Consider the following 20,644-nt stretch of genomic DNA (forward strand, 5'->3'; position numbering starts at 1 on the left):
TCGCTTCTGGTCCTTTTTTCTGAGAGATCACTTTAACAAGAAAATGTATGAAGAATTCAAACAAGTTGCTCTAGATGATGCAAAAGAACACTACAGGTATTTAATTTTTCCTGGAAGTTAAGAACTGTTGATGTCTTACAGTTTGTTTTAATGACTGTGAAGTTTATGCATATCTGAAGTGAACATTTTCTGTATTGGCTTTGACTCTTTGTAAATCCATAAAATAGCTACTTGTATGATTGCTTTTAATACCAAAAATCTGTTTGTATGTATTGTGCTTTGCAGATAAATAGTTAAACTTCCTGGCTTGTGCTTGGTCTTGAATTCTACAAAATCCTGTAACTTGTTGACCATGACAAGTCAGCTCTATACTTAGTAACGTTCATAACATTCTTCCTTCCATAGGTAAAGACATTCTTAACCTCATTCCATTTGTACAAACTGCTTCTTGCCTTCCAAAAATACCAGAAAAATGACCACAAAGGAAATTATTGCTGCCCCTGTAGCTCTGTGATGTGATTCCCTCCCTTTCACAGAGTTCCCCACTTCTGTGCCTCTTAGTGCAAGACAGAAGGTAGCCCAATGTTTTGAATGCTAAGTGAGGAAGTATTGGCTATAGAAATCCTGAAATTTAGATTTGTAGTCTGAGACTGCAGTGACAGTCCCTTAGGGTGCAAAGGTGGCTTGAATACCTTGTGTCTCTGCTCTGAGCCTTCCTGACACTCTGTGATTATCCATGAATACATTAAACAGGAGAAACTTCATAAGACTCTTAAGGGGGCTAAAGTGGCAGCAGGTAAATGCAGATGAGAAGTCAGTTTTGATTATTTGTGAAGATGTTCCAAAATAATGGGTTGATGAAAAATTGTGAAAAGGAAGATGTTTTTATGAGAAGGGTAAAATGAGGCCATGCTATTGACTTAAATGTAAGGAGAGACTGAAAAGCTGCATCCTTCTGAGGAATGAGGAGTGTATGTATAAGATTTTCATACCTCTGTTCTGTTGCAGGTATGGATTGGAATGCTTGTTTAGATTTTACAGCTATGGCCTAGAAAAGAAATTCAGGCAAGAGATATTCAAGGATTTCCAAGAAGAAACAAAGAGAGACTACGAAGCTGGTAATTATCTTAGGCCAGTCACTGCTCACACTGGAGTAACTTTAGTCAGGGAATAATCCCAGTTCCTTGGCATGGATGTGTTGACTAACCCAAAAGCAGCCTCTGTACCTTTTATGTTAGAGTTCTTATAAGCATCCACTGGATAATTAGGCTTCTAATTAAATCTGACCTTTGTAAATTGGTAAAGGTATCTTTTTCCATTACTAGGTCAGCTATATGGACTGGAAAAATTTTGGGCTTATCTAAAATACTCTCAGCACAAGACTCCAGCCATTGACCCCAAACTGCAAGAATACCTTAGTAAATTTAAGAGACTGGAGGACTTCAGAGTGGATGTAAGTCTCAATACCTATTTTAAATAAATATTTGGTGTACAAATATTTTTTACTGCAAGGTAAACTGAGAACAGGACTTCATTTCACAGTCATCTTCACGAATCCTGTCAATGACTAGAAAATGCAGGATTAAAAAAATTCAAGTGAAAAACACAGTTTTATTCCAGACGTTGTTATTTGAACCAAAGTATGGTCCTGAGATGTGGCTAAATTGTAAAAAGCATTGATCTATTTTAATTGTGTAATGAAAGAAATAGCAAAAATTAGCTTATTTGTCATCTGGCAAGATGGCTTTGGATACTGTTTAAGAATTTGGCAAACGAATTAGTGCCCAACTGGCATTTCTTAGTGAACTGTGACAGACACTGTCCTTGCTGAGACTTTATCTGCCAAATTCAGTGTATCCATGCTGTAGGATGCCAAATTCTTACACTGTGAGATGGCAGAGTGTAGTGATGCTGTGCTTTTCATAACTGGGCTGTGGTGCACTACATTACCACCACTCTCTGTAATCCTATTTTCTAGCAGTTGTGGCAAATATTTGGGCAGTGATGATTAAATTAATGCTGTAAGACTCTTTGAAGTCCTTAATGTGTCCTGTACAATGGCCAGAGACACTTTAGTATATCATCAGCAAGCTGTGAATAACTAAGATCACCAGACCTAACTAAATGTCTAAGTACGGAATCTTGTGTTTTTTTGATCCTTTATGAAAAGGCGAATACCTGGCCTGAGAGAAAAGCATTTCACAGGTTGTCAATGTTTATTTTCAGCCTCCCATTAGTGAAGAGTCTGGCAGGAAGAGACCAGTTGCTGCAACAGGTGAGGATTCAGCTCATCACAAACATCAGTCCAATTCTTCTAAAACACTTCTTGTCACTAAACCCTCAGCTGCCTGTCAGTCCCAGGCATTGGGAAATGCTACCAGTGGGAATACTGTGCAAGCATCCATAGGCCATAACAATGCTGCCAGGAAATCTATAGAAAGTGATGTACCAGAAAAATAGACTTCAGACAAGCTTGTGCTCTTGAGAATCAACTTGTTCATCACTTTTAATCTGGAGGTCTTCAAGGCGAGCCAATCTAACACATGATTAAAAATGTATGGGAAGACAAAGGATTGGATTCTCTTTTTTTCACAGAACACTTACCCTAGGAGAGTTGCTCTTGGTTTTGGGATCATCAAAAGGATCCTAGGGAAGATTCTTTGGCTTCAGTATTGCTTTCCTCAAGCTTTTGTTTACAAAGAACTGCATTCCTTGCATAGGCAAAAAATGCTTTGGGGGATGCCTTACATTTCAGCTTGTATTTCTTAAAAAAGGTATGATATACCCATGTTATTTACTGTGCTTTCTTTACAGAGATTTTTCCCCTCTATTTGTATTTTACCAAAGCAAAAAAGATGTTATATGCAGAATTTTAAATGTAAAGGAAGGATCTATGTGATAGGCTTGCTCTTGAATCTATTAAAAAGTATCTTTGTGTAAAAGGACACTCAAGAATGTGCAGCTATATATGAAACTGCATTTCTGGATTCTATTTAAAGGCGTAGTTTCTATTTTTTCAGGGTCTCCGTAGATAGTATTTTATTAAGTATGGTGTTTGAGTGGACATAACTGGGATAGTTTTGCAGAAATTTCCTTCAGTGGTGGTTCTTAGTAACTCAAGCAACAGAAAAAAACAGGGAAAAATGGATCGGTTGATTTCTCAGTGTCTTAAATTAACACACAGTATCTACAGTTCATGTAGGTTGTTAAAAATAGCAAACTATTCAAATTATTCTCAGCTTGAGAGGTGTCTTCATTTGAAATCACTTATGAAGTACTCTAACAGGAGAGGCATATTTTTTTTTTCTCCATATTTCAAGTAATAAAAATGAGTTTGGAGGGAAACTAAGTATTCCTTGTAAATTTTTCTTTCGCATTCTTTTGCAATACCTGAATGAAGTTGTACTTAATTGTGCTATCTCAGCCTGAATAATTTCAAACAGGTCTAAATATGATTTCACTGAATGTAAGTTAATTAAAATACAAATCCATTTCTGCAACTGAAAGATGGGGATTTTTATATCCTGTGATTTCTTCAGGTTTTTGTTAGTTAACTGCTGAAAAGACTTCAGTTAACTTTTAAAGCTAAAAAGTTATATCTAGAACAAATGCCTTAATCCATGAAGGTGTCCGAATGGACTGTGCAGCCATGTAACAGGGTTTTAAACTTTTATCAGATCTCAGAGGTTATAAAAAATCCATTAATTTTTCAGTTGCTGTCTTGTGAATCTCACTGAAACAAATAATGAATGTTTGCGTTGTAAAAGGAGTGTGTGTTAGCAGTGGCCTTCCCAACAGATAATGCAATTTCAGTACAAAATGGAACCTTTTGTAAGTGACCTGTTCTAAATGAATTTAAATCAACACATACTAATATTTTAAGTCATGTCCTATAAATATGCTGAAGTGACACATCTCAATCCTGTGTTTGATCCATGCCTTTTACTATCCAAGAAAATGATGAGAATGTAAATTTGGATTGAAATTGTATATACATTAGACTTAAGATATTTCCTTTCACTTTTTCATTGGAAAATGTGCAAATTAAGCTTTCAGTGTGTGTAATTTTGTGATATCTTGACAAATTTTATAAAAACAAAACAAACCCCTAATAATGTTGTATCTCAACTTTTTTTTCCCCCCAAAGTGTGAAGAAAAATAACTTGAAAGAGCATAAGGCTGTAGATTTGCATGTGAATTTCTGTTGCCTCTGGTGCACTAAGGTATGAGGGACACCCAGGCCATTACAGGCTGAACTGCTTCTTAGAATGTGAGCCAGCTTTCTTCAATACTGATTTTTTTTCATGACTGGGTATTTGTCAAAGAAAAAACGTGACAGGTGAATGATAAATAGAGCTGAAAGCACAGAGAGTAAGTACTTTACCTGTGGTCTGTCCTGTTAGCTTCTACAGGGCTAGTTGCTTAGATAGTGTCCCTGTATTTGGGTGGACAAAAACCCACCCAGGTCTGCCCACAGCTCTGGCTACCTTTCAGAACACCCCCTTTCACTTGAATCTCCCTCCCTCTCCTGGCAGACAAGTGGAAAAATTGATTGCTGGTGTTGGCACACTGAGCTGAGAACAAAACCAATGAATTTTAGAGCAAGCCCTAAATACTTTGCTGCTTAAGCAGCTTGTTTCTCTATATGGCTTATAGTGGTTACCTTTCAAAGCCTGTAGTACCTGTTGCAGAGCCATACATTTGTCTATGAACATCCTTTTTGATGCCATTTAGGTCCATTTAAGTGAGCCTTCAATTTGTCGTTCTTAAGGCTGGCTGTATTCTAGCAATAATCTGTTACAAAATACTTAGGAAGTCTTAAGACCTTTCCTTGTATAAAATTTCCCTTATGTGCTTGTTAAGAATTTTGTCTTCATTTCTCCTGTTGGGGAATGACTGTACAAATATTTCAAAACACTACTCTGTCTAAACTTGCTACAATTTTTCTTCTGTTGTGCTCAAGATACTGGATTCTAAAGGCTTTTTAAAAGGGAAGGAAGACTTGAGATGACTCTTGTTCCTAATGGAGATTTTTACAAGATATTTTCCTGTAACAGGCCATAAGTAGCCTGTGTCCATGACTGGATGCTTCTGGAGTTTAAACAGGGATTTGGGTTTCTGTGGGAGATAAAATATCAGAATGAAGCTTTTAACTTGTCTAAGGTGTGATTATTAACAAGAAACTTTAGTACAACTTAAATGACAAATGGCAACATTATAGCATTTTAATCAGCTCTGTTACCAGCTCTAAGGTATTACCTTGGTTAGTCAAAGCTGATCAGTTGAGGTTTCTTTGCAGTTAAAAAAAAAATAAAATCATGCTTTCAACTATGTAGAAGCAAAGGATAGTGATTCCACTCCTGTGAAATGGGGGTTGCAGTCATTCAAGAGAAACAGAGCAAACTGTTATACAAACAGTAACTGAATGCTTGTGGTCAAGTGACTAATCCAGGCTTGCCACCAGAACTTCACACCTCCAAAACGTTTTATTTTTAGATGCTCACAGAGTGTACACTGGTAGGCTTAGCCCAGTTACATAGAAAACGTGACAGGTTGGTAAAATATAATCCTCACAAAAATAATAAAACCCACACCCAAAAAACCCCAAGTAAACTTTGCAACTACAATAGGGACAGTTCAATTTGTTAAGGAATATTGGAGGAAGGTTGCAGTGCCAGATTAGATCACTATTAAACACATTCAAGTTGCTGCCTCCTGGTACAGGAAAAAATACACAAAACCACATCCATCACCCAAGAGAGAGGGTGAGGAACACTTTGGGTTTGTTTGGGGGTTTTTTTTGGGTTTTTTGTTTAAGTTTTCAGGTAAACAACCCTGAAACCTGCATTAGAACCAACCGTAGCACACATATTCTATCAAATGCAAGCTTAAAACCTGGTCTATTGATGTTCACCTTTAACCCTAACGTAGAAGCCAGTGAAAGGATCTGCCAGTAACATTCTTACTGATGTGGTTTCCATATTAAGTAAACCTTCAAGGCCAAAGTTACATTATTACTAGTGTTAAGTAAGAAAAGGAGTAAATAGCCAAATCTTTCAGCTGCAATTGCATCACCTTCACTTATGCCTGCAAGCATAGGACAGGGATGGCAGGTTTCTTCCCACAGCCTGCACCTCAGGTCTGCAACATAAAAATGGGAGAGAACCAAGACTGCAAGGAAGAATCTAGGGCACCACGGGACTTCATTCCCAACACACTCTGAGCTTAATAAATGAACTTCAGCAGCACTTCAGTGCTGAGATGCTGAAGTGGGGAGTTTACACTTCATGAAAAACCAGAGTTTTGTTCTGAAAAGTAAAACCAACCCTAAAGCAGAGCTGGGAAGTGCATTGTATTCACAGTACTAGGTCTTGATCAATTTTGTACTGTTCTATACAACAATGCTTGTATTTCCTGGAGAAAACATAACCCTACCACATTTCATTGTAGAAAAAAAATTATTAGACTCAAAACATTCCATGATCTTTACAATAAAAATAGTAAAATCAAACTGATTTTGCAGGAAGAAAATAGTTTAGAACCGAGTTCTTTAAAGTGAAACAAGATGAGAAGCAGAGTGCCAAGCTGCTTTTACATGCTATGTCTGACTCTGAAGGATAGAAAACTTAAACCTTAGCCAAGCAGAAGTAGATCTAGCTCAATAAAATGATACAAATTTGTAAAAGCACATGAAAGGATAATTCTGTAGTCCTTAGTGGAAATTCAAAATGTTCAGATCAAGTAACAACATTATTTGGGGGGGAGGGGGCGTGTTTAGTGTTTCTGTTGTGTGGGGTTTTTTTCTTCTAAGGCAATGAGATTTCTAAATAGATTTGCTGCCAGAATAAAGTGCTTTTGAGTAGCAATGTACATATGAGACAGAAGTGTCAAAACAAATGATTACTCAAATTAGCTCAACACTTAAGTCTAGCTGAGGAAAACAAGTCATATGTTAAACTGGAAATGTATTTTGTTTCCGAAGATTGTAAGAAATAACCCCCTTCAAGCTCCTTATGTTGCTTAAACAAAATTTACCAGTGTCAGTATCAATCTGCCTGTCATTTTAGTTAATAGTGAATTCTGACCAAGTGACTGATACAATTGTTACAGGGATGAACACCTTCAGAGAATTACTGTATTAATTGCATAGAGGTTACAATGGATCTGATGTTCTTCTAAATTATTCTTTGTGTCAACTTTTTATAAAAATGAAAGTTACAGTGTGCTTTAAAGCACTTTTGTTTAGGTTGTTGGCTTTAAATCCCTAGTGATTTTGTACGTAGGATGAACAATGCTAATGTAGATCCACAAGACATCAAAATACATCTATGCAACATTCTGCTGCCATAGGATGAGGCTTGTACTGTGCAGAGTTAACATTAAGCTGCTTCAAAGCACAATTCATCCATCTTGCTGTTCAAACCAGCTAAAATTTTGAGCATTAGTCTTTTAAAACAATAAAAAAACCCCATAAAATAACTCACAACAAAACTTCACATGACTTCACTGCATTTCTTACAGCAAGAGAAAGGATAAGGGTACACATGAGTTAGGTGGTCAGGGCATATGCAAAACTAACCTTCCTTTTCCAGTAGGAAGTCTCCTAATAAGACAGACATAAGGCTGATAAACAGCTTGTGCTGCAGCTGTGTCAGATGTATATAATACTAACAGCTGTCATGAGTGAAGAGCAGAGTAACTCATGGCAAGTGTGAGGAAGCTCCTGCCACGAGTTTGTGCACTAGAAGCTGTAGTACACAGAATGTGTATTTTGATGTGGAAGCCTGGGAAAAAGCATTTTCTGGCTGTCCTGGCCAATAGCTGGATAAGCCTTCTGTTCCTGCTCTGCAGCTACACACATTCTGGTGCCAATCTGAGGTGCAAGAGCTGGCACGCAAGCTAGCAGTGACAGGTATACTGTCAGTGGAGGGTAGTGTCAAACTCTTTATACTAAGATTAGTTAAAAAAAAACAAAAACAAACAAAAACCTAGGGAGGCATCCAGATAAAGAACTGGTGCTTAATTACATCTATCTCCTAGCCTGTGCAAGACAGCTTTTTTGGCAGCTTCCATTGTTCCATCTAAAACATGTATTTTTGTAGTTAGTCACATCAGCATCCCCAGCATTTCAGCAGCCTTAGATGATGAGCAGACACTCGTTACTGTACTAACATGCAAACTGGACTGTTCAGCCTGTACCAGAACCCGCAAGTGTGACCTTAACTTGTCCAGAGAGATGGCTCCAGTTCTGTTACTTGTGCTGAGATAAAACTATTCTACTCCAAGCTTGGACATGCAAGGAAGAGAATTTAACCTGCATTCTACAACATGTGACTTAAACATGGTTCAACAGAGGGTTTTTGTTTATTTGTTTCATTTACATCAATATAAATATCTTTCAGTCAAATAGTAATAAAAAGGAAGTAATTCCTGGAATTTCACAGTTCACAGTTCAACAGGTGTATCTAGAAATCCATTTCTGTAGGCTTATCACAGGTGGAATCTGCAAACAGGTACAGATGTAAGCCACAAAGCTGCAAGTCATGAACTTAACAGTGTCACTGTTACGAACGTAGCAGAACAGACAGTGAAGTTTCTACAACATGTTAAGTGACACCCATGTACAGATCTCCAGCATTCTTGTCCCATCAGGGCCGCAAGACTTACTGCTTTTACTGTACATTAATTTCCTAAAATGCTTCTCCTTTATTTACATCACTTTTCTGCCATAAATGCATTGGCATAGGCTCATTCTCTTAAATACAGCTTACCTGAGTAAGTCTCCAAGATTCTTCAAAAGCTGGGACTTGAAAAGAAAAATAACAGAAGGAGGATAAGGAGAACAGTATTAATAGAGGTGCACATTTCACATCCAAGACTTCTTCCTGTTACTTTGTATTCCATCATATTCCAGCCCTGCTTAACAGCTTCTACATACAGTCTGACAGCATGTTTGGTATTGTACATGCTTTATTAAAATGGTACTCGTATTTACAATATCTGCAGAAACAATCCCTCCCCAGTCTTGCATTCAGACAGACACGCACACATACACACGCGTGCACGCCCCTTCATTCTACAGGGGTGTGAAGGCTATGCTCCCAAAAATTAGGCAGCTTCTGGAAGAGGAGGAAGGGTGACTTTTTTCTGTGTTTGTAATTACTTAAAAAGAAGCATGGGAGTATGCGTTTGGCCATCACAATGCTAATTTAAGTATACATAGTATTAACATATGGCAGTAACACTGAGTATTCCTCTTTTACATTCTATACACAGAATGACATCAAGGTTTTCCAGTCAATAGAACATTCTAACTTCAGTCTCAATGCTGCTTGTAGTGACCATGAAAACATAATTTTGGGGCTGTCCCTTAAAATAATTCAAGTCTATGTAGGCGAAATAAGGCACAATTAATATTTGATTTGATTTAGAGGATGGGAAAAGGGGGAGAGGCAGACTTCAAATAATAGTTGTTGCAGAGGAAACGGTTTTACCCAATCCTTTTGAGAAAAGGATGAATTTTACCCCCATCCTAATCTACACGGACTTCTCTTAGAGAACTGAAGTATTCTGCCAGGGCTACTAACGCCCACATACAAAACAAAATTGGAAATTCACGTTTTAACACCAGTTTCAATAGTCTAACCTACTGATACTGATGTACATGAGTAGGTCTTTCTTTAATGCTGAAGGAGAAGACGCATGAAACAAGATTCAAACCTTCTGCTGAGCTTGAAAACTCACATCTTTGAGAGAGCTTGCAATATATACTGTTTGAAGGCTTCAGCTTACTGATAAAAAGGAGTAGCATTTTTGCCATTAAAGCCCTGGCCCCTCTCACTAATAAAGCCTAACCAGACATTACAAATAAACTGCAACAAAAAGTTTGGCAGCACACAATGTCTAGTATTCAAATCTTGATTTGTGAGTATATTATTTTCCTTGTACAAAACCTGATGAATGTTTTTCGCAGCAGATGAACTGTACCCAAAGATGCAGGACATTCTGTGATGGGGAATAAGAGGTTGCAGTTCCGAAGGCCCCTGACTTTGGTTGTTTACAAAGTTCATTCCTGTTTAGTGTGATCCTTGGTATCTTCCTCATCTGTGTATTCTGATGGTTCTTCCCCTGGTTTTAGGAGTCTACCTACGTAGTCATATTTTTCTGAAAAAGATTTATGATTCCAATTACAATCAAATACAGCTGCATTTGCTAGTTAGCCTGCACTGCTGCAAATTCACTTTTTCTCCTACAAGCTAGGGCTCTGAACCTGAATCTGATGGCAATTTATCAGCAAGCTCAGCCTCCTAAAACAATCTTGCTACCACTGCTGTTCACCACTTTCTCTGAGTATTTTGTTTCAGTTCTGCCACAGCTAATCGGGCAAGCTTTATGACACAATGGCTGAAAATGCTGCTATTAAAACCAGCACAAATTCCCTCAGCCTGTTTTGATTCCAATTAGCATTAAAAACTACTCCCCCTCCCTCCAGAGGCATACTTCCATACTTTTGAGAAATTATTTCAGGACAAACTTGTCTGCATGCCAGAAACAACTTAGTCCTAATCATAATTCCATGGCATCCAAAGCCAACAACCTGCGAGCAGGAATTCCATCTGCTAAGCTACACTGAGATTTGAGAGTGAAATTCTCCACTAATCAACTCAGAAAAGAGTAGCTCTCTCAAGTAAAACTAAAATGTTGAGAAAGCTATAGTGGGATATAGTGGAATCCTCTCTACAGAATGAAGGCCTGAATCCCTGGTCTTTTTTTAAGAAAATGACATTGCATTATTCAAGTTACTTTCACCATCTCTTTAAAAGCTGCCCTGAGCCCAAATCAATGATTTTTATTAAAAGCATTTCCTTAAGCTAAAGATGTGCTGCTTATTTGAGAATTTACCTTTAAATTGCATTTCCCACTCTCTTACACTTTCCATCTGTACAGCATTTAAGTCCGATAGGTCATCATATTCATCTCTGAGTGCATCTTTATCTAGACAGAAAGTTGCTAGTCCCCTGGAGGCATCTCTGCCAGCAAATATTCCATATGGACCCTCTGAAAACAAAAAGAAAAAATCGACACCTTCAAGTCTCAGTTTATGGTGACCAGCCTCAGTTCTTTATATATTCTGTTGAAGCCATACATTGAATTTCTGCAGTGATGGGAACAGCAGTAGTTCCAATGCCACGGCTGTTCAACATTCAACAGCACTGCAATTCCATCTTAAATATCACTAGGAGATAAAGTCTGCTGAGAGAAGCAGAACCAGGAAAATAGCTTTGAAGGGATATCTGCAAAAATCCCTGTCATTTGATACAAGTCAGTTGATGTATACTCCAAAGAGACTGAAGGCTGGAATTCAAAAGAAACACACTTCTATCAAGCAAAACATAAGAATATTTACAAGTCAGGCATGAATAAAAGAAAATTGTATAGACATCCATTTAATTTTATCAATAAACAGAAAGAGTGCTAATAATTTCACTTCAGTTACAGAACCACCACAACTTTCTACATACTTGCCAGACAGTGTGTCTTTTGGCACATTTCTTACTTCTGTGGAAATAACGTCATTTATTTTGGGCAGCAGATCACCCATACACCTGTCTTGTATTGTTCTTGAGAACTGCACACATCTTCATGTTAAGAATGCAAAGCAACTGCTTCCTTTGTGCTTTTTGACTGATGCAAAGCAGAAAAAATATACTAATAACATTTTGAGCAATGGCTGTCAAACAATTAGTATTACAAAAAGAACAGCATGATTTGCAAATGATCAACTTTGAGGATGTGTTAATTGGCTATCTCAAATTTTGATGAATCCAGAGAACTTCAAGCATATTGTTATATTAGATTTTCTTTACCTAAAAACAAATACCTTAATTCAGCTCAATTAAAAACAAAACAAAAAAACCCCCACTTTAACAGTTTCTGCACTAACTGCAGCAGCTAAGCAACAGGGTAGTGCCCAAGGCATTCTAAAGGGTGGTCACTACTTGATAAATAGGCCAGCACCCTTCTCTGGCTTACCTCTCTGAAGATGACAGTGGCCGTCAGCCTGAAGAAAAGGCAGCACGCATGGGCAAGAATGAACACAAGCAAGTGGGAACACACTGTCCTTCACCCCCTCTATTGCCTGCTGGAGCACCTCAGACCTCTTCTGCACCAGGACGAGCCACAGGAAATCATTCAGAGAGGCTGGTTTCCTCCCAGGCCGCTTGCTCCAGCCACCACACCTATCTGCTCTTGCCGGGCATTGACTTCAGGGATGAGACAGAGGCTGAATGCAGTGGGAAGAACTCCTGAGGCTGGGAGCCTGAGTACCGTAAGGATTAGAAGAAACTATGTCCTCACCAGAACTGGTGTCGTCTCTCCACCCCAGAGTGCTTGGCATTGTAAGCTGCTTACAGTCAAACCTGAGAACAGAAGGATATCTTCTGTGCTGAAGACAATTCCCCTGTCTCTCTGGAAATAAACCAACTGATTTAAAAACATTTCACAAGAGGTACACATCAGAGAAAGAAGCATCAACTGGAAGCTTGCACTGTACAGACCTGTCCTTAAGAGACAACCATAATGATTAACTGCATCTCTATGCTTGGTCTTTTCTGATATTAAGCTCCAGGAATGGCATTCACAGTAACTACCTCTGGCATCAGGGACAGCATTTATGCTACTTAACAGAAACAAAGTAATTTGTGAGCTATGTTTTTCCTATTTGTATCCTGAATTAGTTGTTATTTGGAAAACAGGATTCAGAGACTTAAATCAATCCTACACCAAGACATTTAAGCAATCATTTTGCAGGCTCAGTCACTTCCCATGAAACAATGTAGGAGGCAGCGGTGGCCATCATTTGCAACACAGCAGAGAGCTTCTTCAAACAACAACTCTTGCATCACTCCAAAACAGCTATTATTCAAGTGATCTACTTTTGATGCTCTGAATATTGGAGCTATAAACAGTTCTTACTAAGACCACACACAATCATTAAATCCTTAAGAGTAATTATAAAACATTAGTGAATACCCTCATCAATAGTATTTTGTCCCCATTTTTTCCTTTCTCTGAAGCATTAAAAAAAATTTTCCATAAGCCCCACTAGCTACTTGCATAATGCATTTTCAAAATTCTGGCTAACCCGAGTTAGAAAAACAAAACCGTTTCCCTTCTACCCTGCATTTAGCAGTTTAATGAGTTTTGCAGCATCTGCTGAGATGCCACCTCTTGGTCAGCCAGCTCAATTCCAATTATTTATTATTAAAAGGAGAATTTAATTATATTTATGAGTACCAAGCCTTGAACACCCTTGCATCTCACTAATATACTTACTTGAAAGCACAAATGCTTTCAGAATGTATCGGTTTGTATTAAGATTAATGGATGCAAAATTTCTGCAAATATATTGTAATGTCAGATGCTACTATACCAAATTTTTTTTTCCTATTAATTTAAATGTTTACATTCCAGCATGTTTACTACAGAAGTATTCAGGAGTCACAGAGAAAACATCAAGCCAAGTCTAAGCACTCAACAGAATGCTAACTAGTAAAAACCAGCCTTTGGACTTGGTAGACACCAACTCAAATTCCAGCTCTGCAAATGCAACTTAGAAATGTGTCCCTTCTTTAATCCTTTACTAGAAGGCAAACATCAAGTTATGATTATTTAGAAAAAAGTGCAAGCCTGACTTTACTTTAGTTGGGGGCTACTAAAGCAGAGGTTTAGAGATCTCAGAATGAGCAATCTACTTTAAGATTTAAAGCTTCCATTCAGATATTTTCACACAGAGATGAAATGCAGTATTTTCTATTAATACAGAATACACAGATCTGGGGTTTTTCTATGAGTCTGTTATTCATTATATAAATACTGGTGCAACAGTCTTAAAAATGAATTTTACATCTTAGATTTCGTTGTGCTTGGAGAAGCACCCCAAACGGTGCCAGCATAGAGAACCCTGGGGAAAAAACATGCTTCGAAGAACATGAGTCTGAGCTAAAGACATTCGTGCAATCCCAGATATACCCTTGCAGAGCTCTTTCATCACCAGATGCAATTTACTCTGCAAGCCCTACCCACAGTCTTTCTTCTGACCTTTTGTCTGCCTACCTATTCAGACTGGCTTCTGTTCTAAATAATTGATTGCGCCGTGACATGATACACATCCTGAAGAGATTGGAAGAGGTGCTATTAGCAAAGGTATGTCCACCAGACTGATTTTTTTAAACCCTCTCACAAAATTTCAGTGGTTTGCTTTTGCTGTATCCCCACCAAACCAGCTATTCAATAGTCAAATATTTCCTTAAAAGATTGTTGTTCCATTCCTATTTGGCATCTCGCAACAAAAAAAGGGAAGTCAGGAAGTGTCAAAACCCATTAAAACACATCTGTTATGTGTTGCTTGGCTACATGGAGCCTTACATGAAGGAAAACTTTGTTCCTTGAAGCACACTCTTCTTCCCAATCATTACTTTCACATATTAAAACACTTTGTTTCAGAGCTTTTATTTATTTTAGTGCCGAGACCAAACAGTTACCAGGACTACGTATCTGCCTACCACCCCCCACATCTATAGCAGCACACTTACACTGTGCCTCTTTCTCCTGTATAAAGTCCTCATTTACCTTGCAATTCAACCTTGTATAAAGTGTGCCCTTCTCTAAGCTACCATGCATGGAAAATCCTCACCTGCAAATCCTCACTTTCTTTCAGAGTCCAGTTAAAAATCTGGCTGCCTTGATGAATTTGATGTCTTATTCCAGGCTGACATTCATCTTTATTCACAGATGAACTGGGTAGCTTGAGAACTGGAAAAATCAAGGTCTCTTCAGCCAGAAAAAATACCTTTCCAATGCCTGCACTCAGGATTTCTGCATCTCCTAGCCCTCTTCTGGTTCTCAAATGAAGATACAACTTTTCTTTGCAGACACCCTAAAACAACAGCAGGCAAGGAAAAATAAATTTAACATTAAAGCACTGCATTTCTAAATTTTAGATATGAAGCTTTCCAAGCTGAAGTCTTTACCTGGAAGCCCTACTTCTAGTCACTTGCTTCAAAACAGGCTAAACTAGATCTTGGAACAGCATGTGTTTCAATTTCCAACAGGTTTGGCTAACAGTTCCCCCTATGCTAGTGTTTAACTTTTGAAAAGATATTCTTGGTTTACCAAAGAGGCTATTAGAACATCCTAGACTATTTCTCCAAGACCAGTAATGAAGGTGAACACTGTCCACTGAACTTTGGATTGCTCCCACTGTCAGCAGAGGGACCACACCACAGATAGCTGCATATGGACTTTGTATCTACTGAAGTGATTTGTAATCCAGGAATTGCATTCATTCTCAAAAGGCTCATACAAGTTCTCTGAAGAAGCCACACAGTTTAACAAGTTTCAGTTTTAAACCAGCTTTGGTTTCTTCAAGTAGTCAAAATGCACTTCCAAGCAATCACCACAAAGGCAAAGCATTACGAGATGTTCTTTGTGCAGCCACTGGAAATAAAACCCAGGTTTGTCTGAAGCTTAGAAACCCACAGACAACATTTCTTAAGCTGCAGACAAGAATAGAGACTGATCTCTCTTTTAATGTAAGTTAAAGGAACAAAGAAGACAGACCACAAAATTATTGACAGCTGCACTACTCTACCACTTTGCTTTTCCACTCCAAATCAAAGTGAAATCTCCACTACCTAAAATTTTCCATCTGGATCCTGACAGGTGTTTGTTCACTGATTCATCTATTATGAGGGAATGAAAAAGCTACAAATTAGACAAAGCCATTTTGAGATGCAGCTTGAAAGCAGGAGCTTTCTAATAACATGTATCACTGGGAATTCAAGGTGACACAATTTTAACTTTACTGCTCCACATTTAAGTGAAAGATGTGGGTCAATTTCAAGTTACAACTTACATGGTAAGTATTCTTAGGAGAGCAATCCACAAAAATTACATGCTAAGATGGGAACTGCTTAGAAAGAGGGGTCTAAAACTGACTACTTAGGCACAGGACCAGAGGGCCTCACTCTCTCTTTCACTTGCTTCCTTTTTAACTCTGTGAAAAAGAGTGCAAGAATCAATGACCCAATTTCAACTAAAGGGGCAGACAACAAGCACAAGGAACCTGTAGCTCAGTCGTCAGGAGATTCCTGGAAGACAGTTCCATACTTGAGGAGAACCTAGTTCCCATATCTTGGTTTAGTGATAAATGCTCTGGACACTAGTTTATTTCTTAAGGCAAGCAAGGCTGGCCAGTTTTTTTTAATAAATGAAAGGCAGCTATGCTGTTACGTACTGGATTTAACATCTATATGTCATTAATAATGATGCCTCTATCATGTCCTAATAAATCTTGCTTTGAGCATACCTGCTTGATCAGGCCGCTAAAACCTCAGGTGACTGGAACCTGAGTGATTTAAATAGGAACAAGGAATTTACCCAGACTGACCTTTTATAAAACACATTGTTATTCAGGTTGAAAGCAAATGTTGAGGTTATTACGGAACGACCAAGAAGAAGAAAAGAGATGGAATGAGAGAGCTGACAGACACAGAAAGCAGAAGCAGAGGAAGAGAGTGATGCACCCTCCAGCACAAACCCATTTTACCGGTCCCTGCTCTATGTGAACATGGACTGAGGACTTAGAACAACCCCTTCACCCTGGTGGAAAAGGCACTACAATTCTTTAATGAGACAGATGGAAACAACCTCTCACCAATAGGCACGTTCTGGTAGAAATTCAGCCTTTTTATCCAGAAACGCCATTTCTTGGAAAAGCAGAGTCCCGGGGTGAGAGATGCCTCCATTACACAGACACCAAAGAGGTAACAAACATCAAGAACACAAAGAAGATACACACCTTCCTGGAAGGACTTTTCCCCCAGTCTTATCCTCTGTACTTATTTGTAATTTCTGGGCCTGTTGCCTTCTTAGGCTAAAGCCACCCTGAACAGAATTCTCCAGACACAACAGATATGATGCTTGTCATGCAACATTTCACTCTACCCATGCCCTTGTAAAGGATGTATTGAAAAGTATTGGTGCTGTGTTTTAAGTAGACACAATTAAGTTTACAGAACTCAGTTCCAAAGAAGTCCAATGGCATCTGATTATTCTTACACAAATTATGAGAAAAAATGGCTATTTACTACAGATTTATTTTTTTTAAGTATTTAACATAAGAAAGCGCAGTTCCTTGCAACGTGAAATGAAGGTAATATTCCCCTCACAAAAAAATGAATTATGATGGACACTGTAGCAGAAGGAACTACAACTACCTAATCTACTCCTCTTAGCAAACGGGAAAGCAGAAATCTTCATGACACTTTGAAAGAGTGGGATGAGACATGAGTTGACAGTGACAAAGCATTGCGGTGAAGGAAAGTCAGGCAATTGATTTTTTTAATCATGAAACATTAAAAACCAAGAAGTGACGTGAAACAGTTATATACTCTGGATAGCATCTTGCTTTGTCATGCTCAAAGCTGTATATTTTTCATAACTGCTAACATTACTTTAACTCTCACTGTGCCCTTCTATTGACCAACATACCACCATGAATCTTGATACAAACAAACATGAAAGTAAATGTTGAGATAAATGAAACAGTAAAATCTGTCTCTCATTATAAGGATATAAAACCAACATAGCACACACTAAAGGCATTACTCATTAGACTCTTAAGTCAGGAGACATGATTACAAATGGGAAAATCACCCCAAAACAGCTTCTTTGAAATTCTGGTTACATGATATTCTTAATAGTAATCTGCAAATTGTTTATTTCTTTTAGAGTTTGCAAGTGATAAAGGTAATTAATTAAAAGTAATAACCAAGCAAAGCATTCTAGGACAGTTACTCATTTGGGCTCAATCAGAGGTGGTATTTAATACAACCAGAAGCAAAGTATTGAAACAAAGGGCACACTTACAAGTCAGAGAACTATCCCAGGAAGTAGCATTTTGGAAAAGAACTTGGCAAACACAGTTTTAAATTAAGAGTTCAATGTAAGCAAAGTGATTTTTGGAGGCACAGTTAAATGTGTGATACAAGTTTTCCTGCTCTCTTAACTAAAATGCATTAGACATACCAAGACTAATAGGATACCAATGAGATAAATTGTGGATGGCTTAATGAAGACAAGACAAGAAGAACCAACAAATTTGGAAAACATTTTGATTCAGTATTCAAGAAATTGAAGTTTTCAATCATGGCTGTTTGAAAGGATGACTCTAATAGTCCATCAATTAAAAAAAACCTTACATGTATGTATGTAAAGAGCTCTTAATTGGAACAGACCAAGTATAACAGGATTCAGTGGATGGAAACTTTAAAAACAGGAGAGCTTATAATAAAATCAGAAGCTTGGAGAGAGTCTGAATGGAAACTGCCAAATAAAAATCTGGACTAGAGGACAACTCTGTGCATTTTTAGACTTCCGCAATAAGTAAAAAAATAAGGAACACCTTTGCATCCAAACTACAGAACAGACCTTAATTTCAAGACATTTCAATCCTTCTGAGACAGCCCTGTGCCTCAACGTTAACCCAGCAGTGAAGACATTCCTACGACCAGATAATGAGCCCTCAGACACTGTCTGCTGCCTTCAAAGCTGAAGTGCTATTTCTCATCAGTGTCCCAACAAAGTACAACCGCTCACAGTCTCAGCCTGAAATGTCAGCAAAGCCAGGGCCCTCAGCTGTTTCTTCCTTCAAACAAAATTTGGCCATGGCTTTGTGGCCATACTTTGCTCTTCTCTTGCTATGCTCCAGCTGTGATGTATAAAATTATCAGGATAATTGCTGTAGTCATCTGGCTACTCAAGTCTTTCTGAGAAGGTCTCAACCAGCTGCAGGAGACTTTTCCACCTAAATCTTCCCAGATGTTTCAGGTCTGCCAACCACAAAACAGCTGCAAGACAATATTCCTCAACATGCATCTGTACAGGGAAACTGCATCAGCAAGATTCAAAACTCAATGTTTGACACCAAACACACAGCTGCTGATGCACAGGTTGAGCATCACTACCCCAGCGTGCACAGTCTCAAGTAACAGAGATCTGATAGACAAGCATGATGTCAGTTCTGTTATAAAAGGCAATCTTTCACTATAGGGGAAAAGAGGAAAAAAAAAAGCCTTTGTCCTCCACGAAAAGCTGGAAACACTCCTTTAGGGAAACCAGCTGCTGCCAGTTATCAAGAAAGCAGACTCATGTCCTAGAAGATAAAGCTTTAGCTTCCTCACAATAACAGCCCTCCAGAGGTTGAATATAAGCACCAGTGATATCTACAGTGGAGAGTCTAAAATTTAAATTGTTTGATAGAAAAAAAAGAGTTAAAGTGAATGTTTAGATTATGGTACAGTATTACTTCACAGAGTAATTTATGAAGCAATCCATCAGCTTACTGGTGTTTTAAGTCTCCTGAAGCATATGTATTACCTGCATTTTATATCAGCACAGAGGTCTCAGTTTAAAGACTCCTAAAGCGAGAGACAAAAGAACTAGCCCAATTAAGTGTCATGAAACCTGCAGCACACCAGACAGGTTTTTCTCAGCTTTACTGGTCAACAAACAAAATAAGGCATGGCAAAGTGTCTAGATTGCATTGTTAACTTTTACAGTACCCTGTCAGAAAAGCATTTTGATTCAGTTATGGCAGTTTCACTTTCTGCAACTGGTAGCACAAACTTTGAGGGTAACAAGGGTTACAAAATAGCAGCCCACTTCAACTGTGCAACTGCTTGTCACTTCTCTGGTAAGAAGCAAAGACTTGTTACAAGTCAGTTCTCTATTGTTATTTTTGTAACCTAGGATTATTACAAAATAATATTAATAATTACTTAACCTGAACTATTTCCTGGGCTGGAAAAAGAAAGGTAACCTCTCTCTCCTCTGCCCTTCATACAAAGACACTTGCCATGCCTACTATAAAAACTCCTGCATAATTTGATTAGATCAAGTTTCCCAAACCACCACTGTTTAAGAAGAAAATTATCAGCAGTCATAACTCCCATTTCCTTTGGCATCAGATGTAAGCACAGTGCTCACTAGTAGGTTTATCCACCTTGTTATTAAGAACACCGTTTATCATGAGAAAACAAGCTGCAGTTGCACCATCTGCAATGTGAATATGGAAAAATAACGTTGCCTTTGAAGCATACTTTTCTCAACCTTTGAAGTATACATTTCCACTCTGAAGAACTGTATTGTCTGTCTTTCTATTTAAGAGACTGGCTTGATTTCTGCACCCTTCTCAATGGCAGCAACATAACAGTCCAGAGCTCTCCCTGCCTGCCTGTGTCCTGATCAAAATTCATACTCAATATGGCATTTGCACCTAAATAAGTAACCAGCTATGTTGTGGTTTTTTTTTCTTTCCTGAACCACAACTGCTAGAATGAAGGAAGCATTGCTTGGTTGCACTTGGGAAACCTACTAGAAAAGACAGAAGAAAAAAACAGTAAATTAAACATTGCATACCCAAACCTAGGAAAACTGGATGGGTGACGGAAGCCTCAACAGAACCTAGACCCGTTCTGCACCACCTATTTAAAGCACCGTGAGGCCCCAGGCAGGCAGCCCAGCCTGGAAAGGGGTTGCGGAGGGCAGCCCCTGGGGCCGGGTTCCCCTCTGACACCAGTGC

General features: G+C 38.4%; 2 protein-coding genes across 2 annotated transcripts in view; one reads left to right on the forward strand and one right to left on the reverse strand.

Moving 5' to 3' along the window:
• Positions 1–2,460, forward strand: part of LARP1B (La ribonucleoprotein domain family, member 1B) — a 33,077-nt gene extending 30,617 nt beyond the window's left edge. Inside the window, exons 20-23 of the mRNA XM_010008980.1 lie at positions 1–96; positions 1,009–1,118; positions 1,326–1,453; positions 2,227–2,460. Of these exons, the coding sequence (XP_010007282.1) occupies positions 1–96; positions 1,009–1,118; positions 1,326–1,453; positions 2,227–2,460 (568 nt within the window). The remainder of the gene's footprint in view (positions 97–1,008; positions 1,119–1,325; positions 1,454–2,226) is intronic.
• Positions 2,461–8,952: 6,492 nt separating this feature from the next.
• PGRMC2 (progesterone receptor membrane component 2) overlaps positions 8,953–20,644 on the reverse strand; it is a 131,142-nt gene continuing 119,450 nt past the window's right edge. Inside the window, exons 2-5 of the mRNA XM_010008981.1 lie at positions 14,696–14,938; positions 12,034–12,061; positions 10,903–11,058; positions 8,953–10,164 (exon numbers count right to left, since the gene is read on the reverse strand). Coding sequence (XP_010007283.1) covers positions 10,067–10,164; positions 10,903–11,058; positions 12,034–12,061; positions 14,696–14,938 — 525 coding nt within the window. The 3' untranslated portion in view covers positions 8,953–10,066. The remainder of the gene's footprint in view (positions 10,165–10,902; positions 11,059–12,033; positions 12,062–14,695; positions 14,939–20,644) is intronic.

This window comes from Chaetura pelagica, unplaced genomic scaffold (genome assembly GCF_000747805.2).
Source record: "Chaetura pelagica isolate M959 unplaced genomic scaffold, ChaPel_1.0 scaffold221, whole genome shotgun sequence".
Taxonomy (NCBI): domain Eukaryota; kingdom Metazoa; phylum Chordata; class Aves; order Apodiformes; family Apodidae; genus Chaetura; species Chaetura pelagica.